This window comes from Patiria miniata, unplaced genomic scaffold, assembly GCF_015706575.1.
Source record: "Patiria miniata isolate m_02_andy unplaced genomic scaffold, ASM1570657v1 HiC_scaffold_7, whole genome shotgun sequence".
Lineage (NCBI taxonomy): Eukaryota > Metazoa > Echinodermata > Asteroidea > Valvatida > Asterinidae > Patiria > Patiria miniata.
In genome coordinates, this window is record NW_024037074.1 from 18,759,939 (window position 1) to 18,776,699 (window position 16,761).

The following is a 16,761-nucleotide window of genomic DNA, read 5'->3' on the forward strand; positions in this document are numbered from 1 at the left end:
TGTTTCACTTTCCCAGCAGAAGGCAACCACCTCAAGCCTTGCATACAGAATGTCGCAGTACATGATCAGTATACAAAAAAATGACACTCAAAAAGTCAAAAAAAATGTGTTGGCCAAGAAGAAAATGCACAAATCTACTGCCAGGAAATGCTTTCATGGACTAATTCAAGATAAACTTAAGCAGATAAACTTTGGTCCGCAACAAAACAAAAGCAGATACAATCAAATAAGCAAATTCAGGTTTACTGTAAAGAGTAAATGCATAAAATGCAGTAAAGTAGGTAATTTTGATATATTTTCCAAGCAAGTGTATATTAAGTCATTTAAGGTACACTGCCCAGTCATGATCTCTTCTAGCGTGATCTTGTCCAAGTAAATGTACATTTATAATTAGGGTTTTTTTGCCCTTCACAGACGTACATGCACTGAATACTCTTGTGTGTTACCTCCCGAGTGAAACTTCGAAAACAAATCACCTGGGTGGGACTCATACCCAGAACGCAAATTGAATTTCATTTTATGAATAGTTTCGCTGCGGTACCCGCTGCTACATCCGATTCGAACCGATTCGAACCAGTTGGAAACCATTTTTTCCAACTTTCACTCGGCAGGCAACACACCGAGTATACAGTGTTTATATGTCCGTGAAGGGCAAAAAACCTAATATTAAATTTACATCACCCCGATGCAAATTCCATCTTATGTATAGTAATTGTACATTGTGAGAATACCTGTACATGGTCACATGACTCAATAGAGGGCCCCAAACATAACCCAATCAAGAACTGCATTTGTTCAGCAAGCTTTTTCATGATTAGTAGCAATCAAAGGAATATCTACAGTCCACTTTTTATACACAGATTTCATACTTCAATTCAAAGGCTTCTTTGATCTGTATTGAAAATGACTTGATATAAACACAAAAATAAGCGACACAATTTAAAGAAAGGCACAAATGGTAATAAAGTTGACAAAAATATACTTAAAGTAGTTACAGAAATACTTGCAACAAATTTTTTTCAATGTAAAGCTGGCAATGCAACTTTAATGCACAGCAGCAAAAAAAAATATGTTTTTGTTCCGCTAGGATTGGCATGAGTTGACAAAAGTGGAGTTGTTCGTTTGTTGTTACAACATAATTTATAAAAATAGAAGCCAATTTTATTGCTGCCGTGCATAAGGTTCGTTACCAAAAACAGACAATATGAAGTTTAACTTCACATGTACGCTAAATACTACTTGAACAGCAAGGCCTAAACTTTTATTCAGCCAATTGTTATTATTTAACCAACAGTGTGCTTAGAATACTGTTGAAGAAGCCCCAAGCTAGCCCGCGACCCACAACAGTGTGTACAATGGCTATAAAACCACCATAAACTCAGTTGGGGAATGCACATTGTCCCTTATAGCAACCTGATGTGACAGAACGCACTGTTACCATCACAGACCAGCAACCAACCCCCCCCCCCCCCTTGCAATTTCCAGAAATGCATTCATACTAAATAGAAAACTGAAAGGCGAGGCCCTATTCACATGGCTCTGCAGCTACTTCAACTTCACTCGAACAATAAGATTTTGCTTATTCATAATGCGATTCACTTGGTCGCCCGTGAAGTGTACATGTACATTGCCATATCCGGGTATCAAACTACATGTACGTCGGCAAAAGTTCACAAGGGTGTGTTCTGGCTATGCACCACTTCATATGTTCCTGCATGGCATTACGCCTGAGGACAGACAACAAAAGGAGCACAAAGGGGCCATTGATCCTCGAAGGAAGGTGCCTATTGTCCTCGAACGCAGGTTTGTGTGCTTAGTCTATGGGAGAGGGTTATATTACAGGGACAAAGGAAAACACAAAGCCAATCCTCGGAAGCATAGCAAAAAACGACTGTGTGTACATGTTCATGTGCTGTATGTAAAAGCCAAGTGCTTCCTAGTTTAGTTTTACCATTGCAAGAGTCGTAAAAAGAAACCTATTTGATTGTCGTATCGGACTTAGTATCTTTACACAAGCCAACCAGCCCACACTTGTAGGGAAATGCACCAAGATTTATGATTGGCAATAAATACATAAAAGGCCCACGCAGAAACAGTTTTGCTGACAATGGTTTCATATTTCAGTGTAAAAAAAATTGGGGAAAAATCATAAAGACGCCCAAAACAAGTACATGTACATGTACTTGAATAAATTTCAGAACTTGAAAACTAAACGTACAATTGTATTTCATGATTGTGTAAAAAACTGTTTTCATATGTTTTGAGAGAAATTTAAGAGTATTTCCTTTTGATCAGATCGATCTATTTCCTTTTGAATCAGATCGAAGATTTGTATCTACCATTGTACAAAACAGTATGTGATTGTTTTGACTCCTATGAGTATTTACTTGCATAAATTTGCATTTCTGAAAAAAATCCAAAACAGTGAAAACAATTTTTTAAGTTTAACAAGCACTTACATGTATGAAGCCTCAAGTATTTATGCTATATTAAAGTACATGGTTTTTTATACCCTAAAAAACTTTTAAGGAAAGGAATTTCTCAATGGACACACAATATCTACAAGAACATGCAAATCACTTTCACTACATGATTCAAAAACAATCAAACTCTCGGCATGCAAAACTTCAATTGCTATGGTACACACCCTTGTTTTTAACAGCTCGAAACATTTGTGTGACATGATTCATATTACTCTTTTTTTCAGACAAGCTCAAACAAAAATAATGTTATATTGACACTCAAAATACTATCACAGTACACCTTTATGGATACCCTAAAACCAGTACTATCCCCCCCCAAAAAAAGAAGAAATATTAGAATTTAAATCATTGAAATGGACAACGCTTTTGTGCTTTTTTTGGCAGAAAAATATTCTTGATCACTCTGCTTATAAAACCACTTTTAACAATTTTTAGTGTCAGTCAGAAATAAGCCTACAATTAGTCCCCTTCATTCAAGCATCCCCCCCAGGTGTGACTGTTGCATCTGAAAGTGCTAAAACTCATTTGCATATGTCCTTGATATGACCATGACCTTTGATTTGCATTAACAAGGTCTTTGACCTGTGCTTAAAATTAAGCAACCCACCTCAATTTATTTTAATCAAAATCCAATCCAATCAAATAAACAACTTTAATTATGTTGGGATATTATTTGAATACTTTGACAAATTACCAAGGTCCCCATTTTTTTGGTCTACCTTTCTAGTTTGAAGGAATGTCACCTGTTCCAAGTTATTAACGCTATAAGGCACTCCTGTCCATTCCTGCAGTCCAGACTCCTAGCAGCCTTCAGCCATGCACTGGAAAAGAAAGAATATTAACAATGACATTTCATTTCTCAATTTTTACCGGGGATGTAGTCGAGTTTATCACAAGTCCCTGCAAGTCCATCACAAGTCCTCTAGTCCCAATTCAACTCACAAGCTATTCAAATACGCTTTGACAAAGGCATTCCCATGTTATATACACTGTTACTTGTGACTGGACTTGTGACTGGACTTGTGACTGGACTTGTGATTCACTTGTGACTGGACTTGTGATTTACTTGTGACTGGACTTGTGATTTACTTGTGACTGGACTTGAAAGACGAGAATTTTGAAAGAGTAGAAACAAAGTCAACTTTTGCAACTTTGCAGAAAGAATACTTTCCTCGATGTGGCAAAGTCAGCATTCAGATTTACTTTCGTGTTGTGTACTAATTGCTAAAGTGACATTTCTGTCACACACCAAATATTCATGCAAAAGAACTTGGTATAATTGTGACATTTTTCTATAAAAATGATGTATGTCATATATGCACTGTTCGCCAATCGCATCACAAATGCACTGTGTCATCTCTAATTGGCTCTGAGCAGAAGCCACAGTCCCTGCAGAGTCCACACTAACACGACTAGCCATGACCGTTTGCTGGGGCAAGCCAATGGCACTAACCAAAGCTGTAAGCCACAAATCAAAATCTGAGTGATTCTCCAGACTTACGAGAATGATCCAGACGATAATCCATGGCCAGAAGAAGATGGTGATCAGCAGATGCAGCAAGTGGTTCACACGGGGTCTACGGAAAAAAACAACAGAAATAAACAACAAATATACATTATTTAGTTTTGAAACCAGAATGCAACTGTGTGAATCCCAAACCATTAACCCTATCCCTACCAGATCATCGTCAGGGTTTGGTAAGCACCGTTGATATCAGAATTTTCAATAATCTACGTATATAGCGGAAATCCAATATCGAGAATATTCGATATATCAATTATGCCACGTAAAAGTTAAAGACCATGAAGATGACACTTTGAAAAAAATTCTAACTTTCTAAAAAAATGTTAAGTCTCAATTTGCCACGGCTTTCTCTGGAGCATATTGCGCAAAGTTTTTAAACAAATCTCAGCACTGAGAGTTTGTCCAGAACGGGCCTTTTTCAAAATAGTTTTACATTGGGGGAGACACGAGTTTCAGCGAATGCAGAGCACAAAGCAACAAAAGATTTCTCAAGGAAGTGGGGCACAGATTCCGAGTTTGAAATTGGTTCTGTTAAATTCTGGCAAAGAGTCGCCAAGCCAAAATGGCTGTATCACCTTATCAGTTTACTTGCCATGAAACTTTAACTTCTTGCGAACTTGTTTTTTTTTCTTTCAGCAACAGTCAGCTGCCACTGTTCAACTAACCAAAACTTGCAGAAATATGGCACATGAAGCAACCAATTTTTAAAGCGAAAGGCTGTTCGAAGAGGAACAAGGACTCAGAACTATCCACTTCTCTCTAGATTTAGTCACTCCAAATAGTGTACATAGCCGCAAACTTCTCCCGAGTATAGGCTACCCTGATTGCGTGGCTACGACTAGCATCCATTTTCTCATAGATGTGTGTGTTACTGAAAGCCGTAGCTGCAAGCTTCCATTTACACTTACCGCTGCTGAACAGTAGTCACGATGGTCTGTTGTACTGCAGGCTGCGCGGCCCCGGTCTGTACCACCACCACACCGGGTGCGCCCTGGGTTTGCACGGGTGCGGGTGCGTATCCCTGAGGGGGGTACCCCTGTTGAGGGGGATACCCCTGCTGAGGGGGGTACCCCTGCTGAGGGGGGTAACCCTGCTGAGGGGGGTAGCCTTGTTGGGGAGGGTAGCCTTGTTGCGGAGGATAGCCCTGTGGAGGAGGGCCCCCCTGTTGCTATTAATATGAGGATGAATTCAAACAAATCCTGGTTATTAGTTGTCTTCGCCTTGTTCACCAATATGATTATTGGCAAGTCCCTTACTGCGTAAAATGTTCAGAGCCAAAGGCAAATTTCAAGAAGCTGCTAAGCACGACAATTTGCTGTACGCAAAATAACAAAAAATTGAAATACAAATAAATAGTACAAAAATAAATTGCTTAGTAAAACCAGTTTGCAAGCCAAATGTCATTGGAAGCCTGTTGCTTGTGACAGGATCTCAGATGATTTCTGATTAGCACAACTCAATGAAGTTGTGCCCCGGGGGTGCATACCTATATTCCCCAATACCGATGTTCCTCAATACCAATGTTCCCCGAAATCCCTACCAATATACCCTAACCCTAACCCTAGCCCTAACCCTAGCCCTAACCCTAACCCTAGCCCTAACCCTAATCCTAAGGATTTGGGGGAACATCGGTATTGGGGAACATCGGGTAGATCCCATGCCCTGGTGTGCCCAACTGACTTTATTTGTACGTCCTATCGGTCGGATGTATCTACATGTACAGCTAATGTAATTTGTTGAACTTTGAAATTCGATTCCAGACCACTCATTTCCCCAAAATTGATAAACGGGAAAGTAGTGGTGGGATTTATATCCGGATTGTTTAACATTCGGTTCAAATTCCACTATTCGGTTTCGTTTTTAGAAACCGGATATTTGAAACCAACCTTATAAACGTTAAGGCCAACAAAAAAAAGTCTCCGGTTTCTGGTATGGAGCTTGCCCAAAAAGTGGTGCGGTGACGCGGCTTTTTTTTTTTTTAACCTGATTTTTTTGCTTCAAATGTCGGCTGATGACTGCAAATGGTGCCCGACTAAACTTAGTGCAAATATATGGGAGTCCAGAGAGGCCACATAAAGCTTATTCTCGACCATAACCCAATCTAAAAACACGTTAAAATTGTGCAGCAGCAGGATTCCAGTCAAACCAGTGAGTTTGGCGGTTTTGAGACATCATCTTTCATTGAAAAAAAAACTTTTTCATTTTGCCGACGCGCATGGCTACAGCGACACGCGCCTTCCATTTTTTGTGACACCTACAGGCTAAAAAAAAAAAACTGGAACTTCCCCCTTTTTGCTTTATGGTCTCTGATTATAACTGCATTCACTTCCTTGTGCTGTGGTCTTTCTTAGAATGAGCTCATTGTTAGAATGGATTATAATGGATGATGTCTTAAACTCATGAAATCAATATATCTCCCCAAAGACCATGACAGCCAGGCCAATACATTGTATTTGCATTACTTCTATAAGGATATTGATCCCATGATGAACATTTATATGTCAAAGTTTAGGTGCATAATACTTCTAAATGCATGAAACCTACATGTGTAAACAGTTCAAGTACTTGAATGCGCTGTTCATATTTGTACAATGTACATGCCCATGTCCATAGTATACTTGGCTTATTTGCTAACCCAACCCTGCTGTGTTTAACCAGACCATTACAATTTAGCTTGAATTTAAGTGTTCACAAAACTAAGCTCATAGCTGTCCATTTTAATTGGATTCTAGTTTCCTTTGATGAGGAAAACTTCTCCTTTTTGCAGTTGTTTTGGATAAGGTTGGCTTCACATTGCTAGGCAACGGATTATTTTTTTATACCCCGGTTCATTAATTCAATTAAAATTTGTGCATAAAACATGAACCAGTAATCAATATTGTACACGTAAGCACAATATGACCACGGCCTTGACACCAGCATCAGCTGTACATATAAGAGACAATATATTTTTCACATTCTAGAATTCCTCATCGTCCAGAATAGTGTGTAAGATTTACAGACGTGTATGTTAATTTACGTGTATTTATGACTGACAAAATGATATAAAATATATGCTTGAAACATTAGGACAGAACTATCATTAAGGGAATAAATGTGTGCTCCGGAGGTTTTTATCACTCTGTTTAAGACCACTTAGAGTCTGGGTGCTAATAATTACCCGAGCCGGAGGCGAGGGTAATTATCGGCACCCAGACTCTAAGTGGTCTTAAACAGAGTGATAAATACAGACGGAGCACATATTTATTCCCATTCATAAATACCTTTTCGGTAAAAAGAAAACATATAATTCGTTCAAAACATCCCGATTTTGTTCAACAAATTCACTTTATGCTTTTTGAAACATCCCTCTTGCAAAATAATGGAGTGTTCAGCTGGCGAGTAAGATGTAAACAACCCTTTTATGGAGATTGACGCGCACGTATCATGTTCTGCGTGATGTCGCGCAGAACGCACCTGGCGCGTTGCATTTTGAATTTAGAACTATAAAATTCTGACTCCCTAATATTGTTGCGCATGCCTACGTGTTTCAACCAATGAAACGATAAGAGGCACTGGATTTTTAGGAGTCCACATTTTATTGTGACACTGGAAAAGTGTTTAAGACCAGCTAGCCATGTCTTTATCATCCGTTTAAGACCGGCCACATGACGGGCTCTTGACCAATAGGAATGCGTAAACTGTCTTAGGTATTAATGAATATTTATTAAAGTTAAAGGATTATTTGCCTTTAATGCATTACATGTATGTTCTTTTTCAGTGCACTCCAAATTCAAAGACGAACGTTAAAAATATTGAACCTGTTGAAATTTCAGCTTTGTGGATATTACAATTTTTTGAGAAAACAGTGAAGAACTATGCACAACCTTTTGATCACGAAAAACGATAGCACTCTATTTCCAAAAGTCACCCAATTGACTGATCGTTGGAAATCACCCACATTTCTTGATTTCTTCTAAATGACAGCGTGCCAGACAGAATAATTTCATGTTGTGTCTAGTACCAGTTTGATCTTTAAAGTTTTTTTTTTTTTAAATGTAGGTTACTATTGGGATAATGGCAAATGCCTTTAACTTCGTTTGGAATTTTAACAAAATCATGTCCCGTACATGTATGTATGATTAAAGGGAATATACATCATTTGCTTTTGCTGTAATTTTCAGAAATGGATGGAATTGGGCGGTTGGAAATATATAGCAAATACACTGACTTTTTTGAGGTTTTGGGTTCGAAAATGCTATAAAAACCAAGAAAAACAATCATTTTCCTGTAGTCTGGTTCCCTGACTCCATATAAGAAGAAGCAGAGCAGTTTACATACATTGGGGAATTGTAAGGTCAGGGAACCAGTCTAGCTGGCTTGTACCCGTTCATAGGTGTGTAATCGATTGCAAACAAGTGCGATGGTCAATTGGGGCCAGTATTTGAAAAAAAAACAGTTTTCCAACGCTGGTTGGCCGACCAGCGTTGGAAATTGATACAAAAATACCACTTTTCTTGAAAATGACAATATACCAGGTGCCATGATTTTACAGGATGCTTTACACTGTCATTCACTAACAGTCAAGGTACCCAGCAAGGTATTTCAAAATGATTTGGTAGTTTTATTTTTTGATGTTTGCAAATGTTGTATTTTCCCTTTAAGAATAATTATTTGTTTCATTAACCGGACAGTAAAACCTCAGACAGTGCAGTAATCAATTTTGTATACTGTACCCGATGTATCATTTTTCACACAATACTTACGATTACAATACAAGATTTTATTCTGAAACTTTTACATCCATGAACCTTCTGAACTAATTGTGTACCACTAATATCCAGCTGCACAGGGCAAGGTTGTGCAAGCTTGTGCAAGGCTGTGCAACTGTACGTACTTCACAAAGGAAGTTTTCCCATAAAGCTTAATGGTGACACTCAGGATGTGACATGTTTTTGTACAACTGACTAGGGTGTTTTAACAGGGCCACAACAGATATTAATGTGCAAAACTACTGGGCTTTGATTTCCTGTATGTGAGTCAGAGAATGATGAACTTTAACACCTTATCAGTGTACACCAGTGTGTGTACACTGATAAGGTGTACATCATTGGCTTTTGCTTAATTTTCAGAAATGAACTATTTGAGGGGTTAGTATAATAGATCAAATTATTGTTGCACTGACATATTTGAAGTTTTGTGTTCGGAAATGCTGGAAAAACCTAGAAAAACAAAAATGTTCAAGTAGTCTGGTTCCCTGACTCCACTGAAAATTAAATGAATCAATTTATAGATGCCGGAAAATTGTACGGTACGGGAACCAGTCTAGCTGGCCTGCCCCCATTCATGAACATGCAACCAATAGGAAACAAAATTTGGACTGAAGAAAAAATTGGTAAATTTGGAGCAGCAGTTGAAAAATAGTTAGGTTTTTCCAACGGTGGTCAGCCAACCACCGTTGGAAATGTATACAAAAATACCATTTACTTGAAAATGACTTCACACCAGGTGCCATAATTTTACAGGATGCTTTAGACTGTCATTTACCAACATCTCGTGAGGTATTTCGTAAAAACTTGGTAGTTTTATTTTTCGATGCTTGCAAATGTTGTAATTTCCCTTTAAAGGTAGAGTATATCATTTGCAGCTGTCGAAAAAGTAACTGACAAAATTATTGTTGAAAAGCATATGGTTTAAAGATAGTTATGGCACTAAACACCTGTGAAATTATTCTTTCTGGCATGCTGTCATTTTGAAGAAAACAATAAAAGAAGGTCATTTCCAAAGATGCGTCTAAAGATGAATGAGTAAACTGTATCAGGTTTTTATGAATATGAGTATTTATGATAAGTTAAGGTTACAATTAGGCCTTTAGGACTGTTTTGAAATTGTCTAAACATTTTAACAAATATATTTTGATTGTCTTGTAAATGTGGTTTTTTTTTAAATATTGCTGGTAGTAATAAAAAAATACTACATGTTTATTACCTTGGGTGGTTCGTATGGTGGTGGAGGGGCTGCCATTATTGCGCTATTTGATTTCTTCCACGCCTAAATACGATGACAAACAATGTAGATATTTTCCAATGCTGTGGGTAACCTATTTGACTGCCAAAGAAAAAAAAGAGGAAAATAATAATAATCACTACAATATTCATTGTCTTGCCGTGGGGTATGTCACCCTGGACAAATTAACTGTCAGATTGAATTGTTAAATCTTTTTGTAGCATTGCAAGCTTTACAATGGGAAATCCAACAACAACAATCACTGGGAAAAAAAACACCTGTTCAACGGCCAAATTGATTGGAGTTCCCAGAACAACGGAAAAAGGGAATATCTCAGTTCACTGATTAAAGTGCAATGAATATGCCAACAAAGTAACAGCAATGTTTGCCTAATGATTGAGCTCTGCAATGATGTATAGCGTCGAGGAACAGACATGTACATGTACATGTACACAAATTTGCACATGTTAAGTATATTATTCAGTATGTTACCCCTCTTTTTGTTTAATCAGCCACAGACAGTCAAAAATTTGGCGATCGTGAAGTGTAGGGCCCCTGTTTTGTTTTGATCAAATTAGAGTCAAAAATATTTTTTATTGCTCAAAAATCACCTTTACAATCAAAAGCAGACTTTTCTCAATTCTAATGACACCGTTTTGCAATTTTGAACAGATTCTTGGGGTAGAAATCACGATTTTCCTGCATGGTTTGTGCCTTGCGATTCAGCGCGCCGTGCGTGCTCACGGTACATCATGCGGTGATCCCATATTTATTTTCGGGTCGCGTGTTGTCGCCATGCTGTCATCGTCATTTTACCCCCAAATTTCCCTCAAAAAATCAAAACCCTGCCCTCTATCTATGACATACCTGTTTATTGAGAATGTCGCCAACTAGTTTGGTAGGTCCAATAATTTTAAAGTGGATTTTGTTCCCTTATAGGAACCAGGCCCTACACTTCACAATCACCAATAATTCAATCTTGTTCCCCTGCCATGCCTTTTACACAGGCTAGTCACCAACAGTCAGATCGTATTTCTTGTAAGCACTGCGACAGTCATATTCCATATCAAACAGTTGTTACAACACTGGGACATAAAGACAAATCTGACCTGACAACACCCTAATTCCCCCTGCAAATATTATTGAACTTTAGACTAATCTGCCAAAAACAGCTGACTTTAGCACACAAAAATTGCCACCCCAAAATTATAGCCACCCACCTAAACCATGGAGGAATAAAAACACATTTATTTGTTTTTATTCCTCCATGCCCAAACGAAAGTGTGTGTTTTATTTCTCCATGGAAGCATGGTTGAAGAATGTACGACACAATCATGACAATATCTCTCCTGAAGAAACATCAATCTTGCAAAAAAATCTCATCTTTTTGATTGACGGATTTTTAGAACGTTTAATACTATGCTTACCTCCAATCCAAAGAACCACAAGGAACAAAACTCCCAACAGCGCTTAGATTTCCAGAGAGACCCACGGGGCGACCGGATACAATTGTATGAGGCAACAAAAATGCAGTAGGTCTAGCCTTCAAACAATGGAGACCTAGCCCTAATAAACATGTACACGTGACACTGAGCAGCAGGTGTTTGTTTGTGTCGTGCATTCTTGACGTTGAGAGGGTAGTCGCTGATCTATAGGGTCGCTCGGTGTACGTGTGCGCTTGCAGAGCATGGGCGTCGCCAGGATTGATTCTAGAGGGGCAAAGCATATTTTCTCCCCGAAATCCCTGTACTTTTCCAGCACATTCTCGATTTATCATTTTTTGAGGGTGGGCAGGGATATTCCCCCAACCCATTAAATTAACAGCAATATGACTTCGCGCCTCTTTTTTCTTTCCTTTTGTTTCTCCTTGTAAGTCGACCCCCGATCGGCCCCCTTGAAAATAGTTCCATTTTCCCCTTTCCCAGACTCCTTGGCAGGAACGTCCCAGACACACAAAATAATGCACATAATACTGTGAGTTCACACGGCGAGAAATAGTCCAAAACCCTAGTGGTTTTTCTAGCAGTTCCTGGCCCGGTACAAAGTTCTCCCTAAATTTTTCATAAATTTCCCTATTTTGGGGGGAGGGGGGCATCTATGATACCCGTATCTTGATTTTTTTTAAATATTCTTTTTTAGGGGGGAGCAGTATATCATATTCGAAAAATTATCTATCCATTTCCCCATCATTTCATTTTCCTACGTGACACCCCCCCCCCCCCCCCCCCCCCCCGCCTTGATTATTTCGAGCGCACAACACCCCAAGGCGAAACCGTCAGGTGTAACAAACGCCATATCTGTCACAGCACGGTCAACAAGTGTTAATTTATTATTCGTTAATTATTTAATTAACCATGTCCATGAGCTTCGCCCTGTTCTGTATTTACCCGGCGGGGAGGTCGAGGAACATCAAATTTCATTTGTTATTTTGTTTTATTTGGAAAGGGAGTCTCATAATTTTCTTCCACTATACATTTGAATTGTGAATGTTGTAAAGTGTCAAACAAAACGAAGGGTGGATCCAGAGAGCGGGGGGCTGAGGGTGTGCCGGGGCGGAAGGGCTCTCTCAAGTGAACAATGAGGAAAATCCGCAGAATGCACGACTGGAGTAAGAAAGCATTTGACTTCGCTGATACAAACAATTATGAAGCAGTTCTTCAAGTCCATCAAGTCAGTCTTTGGTCCCGTTCAAAGTCAGGTTCCGTTCCCTTGCTCAAGGCTTGCTCTCTGCAGATCATGGAGCTACGTACGCTGATCAAAGGACAAGGCTGAGAACACTTCAGCCAGTTCATGAATCGTCCGTCGACATGGTCAGTCAGCACTTGACCAGATCCCTCATCAGAAGCCAATGCACGAATAATTTGATTCCATCCCTGGCAGAGGTAAGAAAAGCTATCAAACAGACGAACCGTGGCAAGGCACCTGGCAAATATGGAATTATACTGCTGAATTGTACAAGGCACTCAGCGAAGCTCACTCAGGGGCGGATCCAGGATTTTCAAAAAGGGGGGCACAAAAACTTTGTGCGCGTTGCACACATAACGAGACTGAAGCGCGAAATCCCTTGCGGGCAGGGTTGAGGGCACTGGAAGCTCTACGATTTTAGATGTTCTCTCCTACATCATGAGTACTTTAAGCCATTAAGAGCAAAATTCACAATGTTTATTTTTTACTTTTAATAACACTATTTTTGCCTATCAAATATAGAATTTAAAGTCACTGTTGATGTAAGTTGAAAATGAACCCCAAAATTAGAAGGTGCTGATGACAGCCCCCGGGTGAAAAAAATGAACGTGTTATTTTGCGAGCGAGCGGAGCGAGCGAGCCAAAACAAGTCATGTTTACTATTAAAACATACATTTCCACCCAGAAATTTGCCTTGCAAACAAAGAAAATAAAATAAATTGAATTTCATTAGGGGACAGCCTGCCCCAAGCAGCCCCTACCCCCACCCCACCCCACGGCTGAGCAAATCAACCGGCCCAGAAAATTTCTCCGTCCCAATTCCTTTGAAAAATGTTGTATAACTTATAAGCCTGCTGAGTATTTCATTACGAATAGTCTTTACAAACAAAAAGAAGAAATAAAACTTTATTTCAAAACCATCTCGATTGTCATAAAAAAAATTGATATTAGCAAAATTTCCCCGTAGCGTTTATATGTTTAGTCAAGACTTCAAAAAGACTGCCGCCTGTGTCCCAGTATAATGTGAGGTAACTGCGGTCACATATATACTTACTTTGTATATACACTTGTATACACTTTAACCACCATTTTTTTCCATGTTCTTTTGAAGTCTGCAGGCTAAATAATTTAAGACGAAATGAATCGTCTGCATTCTGCAAGTGTTGTCGAATCACTTCAAGAAATGTCAAGGCCTGAGGAAAATCGTTTATTTGTATTTTTTTGGGGGGGGGGCTCCGATTTTCTTTAATAGAAAACAAAAAAAAAAACCTTTAATTTAACGGAAATGCAAACTGCATCAAAATTCCAAATTCCAAAATATGAAAAAGTTTGTCTGCACAAATTTCCCGAAAGTGGCAGCATTCCTGAGCTGTTATCAAATTTTTTTTAAAGGCCTTAAAGTTCGGTGGCCTACATACAGCTGAACCCAAATGTATATATGCTTTGTAACGAACAAGAGTGGCATTGTATCAATTTGAACAATGCGGCTATCAATCATTCTCTGGAAAGGCTTTTCGGAGCTGAGATTTTATTGGGCATTTTTTTTTCTCAGAGACAGGGGAAACCTTTATGCGAAAAATGTGGGAAACTGAATTGAACGTGAAATTTCTCCTCCGTGTTGTGTACATGCACATAGATAAACGATTGGGGGATGATATTCCAAGTCCAAATAATTCATTAAATGTAGGGCTCCCGATGTCTTTTTTCGTAGTACGATTTTATTCTTCGCTTATTTAAAAAATAAAACTGCATGGCCTACATTATTTTTGTAAATGTTACTCTAAAATATTTCGGAATACATTTTGAAATTAAGTTTGAAGTCAAAGGGCTGTTGATAATCTTATTCGTATTCCTTTTAAAATAAGAAAAAACTAAGCATAGTTCGTATTAAAATTTCCCCTGGAATCTACAAAAGAATTAACTGAGAGTTCAGAACTTAATGGGCTAGGGTTTTGAAATCGTTTTACTTTAAAAATAAATCGAGAGAACAAGACATACTAAGTCGTATTAAAATAACCCCTATTTATTTGATGTCTCTCGATTTGAGGCAAAAGGGATGACGATTAATTCTTCGTGTATCTAAAAAATAAAATGCATGGCCTACATTATTTTGTGAAAATGTTTTACTCTAGAATATATTTTGGAATATATTTTGACGCTATTATTTGAGGGATGTTGTTAATCCTGATCATATTCATTTAAAAATAAGAAAAACCGAGCATAATTCGTATTAAATTTCCCCTGGAATCTACAAAAGAATTAACTTCGAGTACAAACTTTAACGAACTATTTTTTTTTTTAATCATTTTGCTTTAAAAAAAAAGTTTTTGTAGAGAACCAGACGTAAATCTCTCTCTGAGGCCGGGAAAATAAAAGAAGGGGGTGGCGATTTTATTCTTCATTTATTAAAAAAAATACATAGCCTACATAATTTCGTGTACCGGTACATGTTCTACTCAAGGGTGGATCCAGAACACAATTTTGGGGTGGGCCAAAACAAATTTTTGGTCCCCCCCAAAAAAGTTTTGGTCCCCCCAAAAAGTGGGTCAAAAAAATTACGGCGTGGGGTTCGGGGCCCGCTTAAGGGCCCCGAAAATTTTTTGGATTCTAGATACTCTGTGGTGCGATCTGAGGCAATTTCTGACCACTTTAACCACTGTTTTATTGAGGAAAAGATGGTGGTGTACTCATTGCCTGCCTTTATTGCGATGTCACATAAAAAAAAAAAATGGTTTCGGTTTTTTTTTGGGGGGGGGGCATGGCCCCCTTTGCCCCCCCCCCCCCCCCTGGATCCGCCCTTGGTTCTACTCTAGAATATAATTTGGAATACATTTTGACATGAAGCATTAAATGCAAGTGCTGTATTAAATGTGCCCCTAGTCCAGCCGGGAAATAAAAAAGTGTCTTATAAAAATATATTCTTGCTTTGAAAGAAATTTTGAGACAATGATTGACAGGCGACCTTCAAAACTTATACATTGTATATTTTTGTTGATAATTATGTATAATAGTTATGTTCCAAGCGATTGATTTGATGACCGCCCGTCCGCCCGCCATAATGACTCCTCAAAAAGGAAAAAGATAGCCATGTTCTCAAAGGGATGTATTTAATGCCCGCCCGCCCTAAGATGACTCGTTAAAAAAAAAAAAAAAAAAAAAAAAACAGTTGCAAAAAGGGGGGGCACGGGCCGGGTGTGCCCCCATCTGGATCCGCGCGTGGCTCACTTGAGGCACTTTACGCTGTACAGTTCTAGAGCTGACCAGTATCTGGGAAGAGGAAGAAATGTCGCCTGACCTGATGCCAAAATATAGTTAAGAAAAATGGCGCAAGAGCAGACGGTTGAAAGAGCAGACGGTTGGAACTACAGAGGCATCTTCCTACTGTCCGTTGCTGGCAAACTCCTGTCCCGCATCATCATGAACAGTATCTGTGGACAACCTTCCAGAGTCACAATGCCGTGGTTTTCGCCCTGACCGCAGTACTGTCAACATGTGCATGATCTTCAAAGTATCAGAGACAAGTTCAAGAGAAGTGCCTAGAGCAGAACGTGAACTTGCACTTCATCTTCACCGACCTGACGAAGGCTTTTGACACAGTCAACAGGGAACATTGTGGACCATTCTCAGGAAACTAATTCAAGGATGCCCATCAAAACTCATCCAGCTATTTCACGACGACATAATGACGGGAAAACTACTCTTGGGTGGTGAACTGTCCGAGAGTTTCAACATTTCAAACGGCGTGAAGCAGGGCTGGGGACTTGCTCAGGTGCTTTTACCCGTTCTTCACCCTAGTGCTGTCGCATGCTGGGAGAGACCCGGACCTCGGGGTCATCTAAGGTACTGCCTGGACGGCTCCGTCGATAACTGTTTGACCGTGACCTCCGGCGCCTTGCAACAAAACCCAAGACACTGCAGAGGCTCATCACAGAGGCTTTGCTTGCTGACAACTTTGCCGCATGCCCTAGGCTCATGGCCACCAAGAGATATCCTGCAGCACAAAGATTCCCCCTATACCACCAAACTTAAGGTGTACAATGCCGCGGTGGCCCTCTCCTCTCTCCTGCGAGGGGCACTGCACCG

The 16,761-nt window shown here is 39.3% G+C and overlaps 1 protein-coding gene across 1 annotated transcript; it reads right to left on the reverse strand.

Annotated features, from left to right (window-relative positions):
• Nucleotides 1-103: 103 nt before the first annotated feature.
• Nucleotides 104-11,591, reverse strand: LOC119744697 (annexin A7-like). Its single transcript, XM_038220766.1, has 6 exons — nt 11,421-11,591; nt 9,976-10,095; nt 4,917-5,176; nt 3,985-4,060; nt 1,902-3,304; nt 104-1,711 (listed from the first exon to the last, which is right to left on the reverse strand). Exons 2-5 carry the CDS (start codon nt 10,009-10,011, stop codon nt 3,284-3,286), a joined length of 393 nt encoding a protein of 130 aa, XP_038076694.1. The 5' UTR covers nt 10,012-10,095; nt 11,421-11,591; the 3' UTR covers nt 104-1,711; nt 1,902-3,283.
• Nucleotides 11,592-16,761: the final 5,170 nt, after the last annotated feature.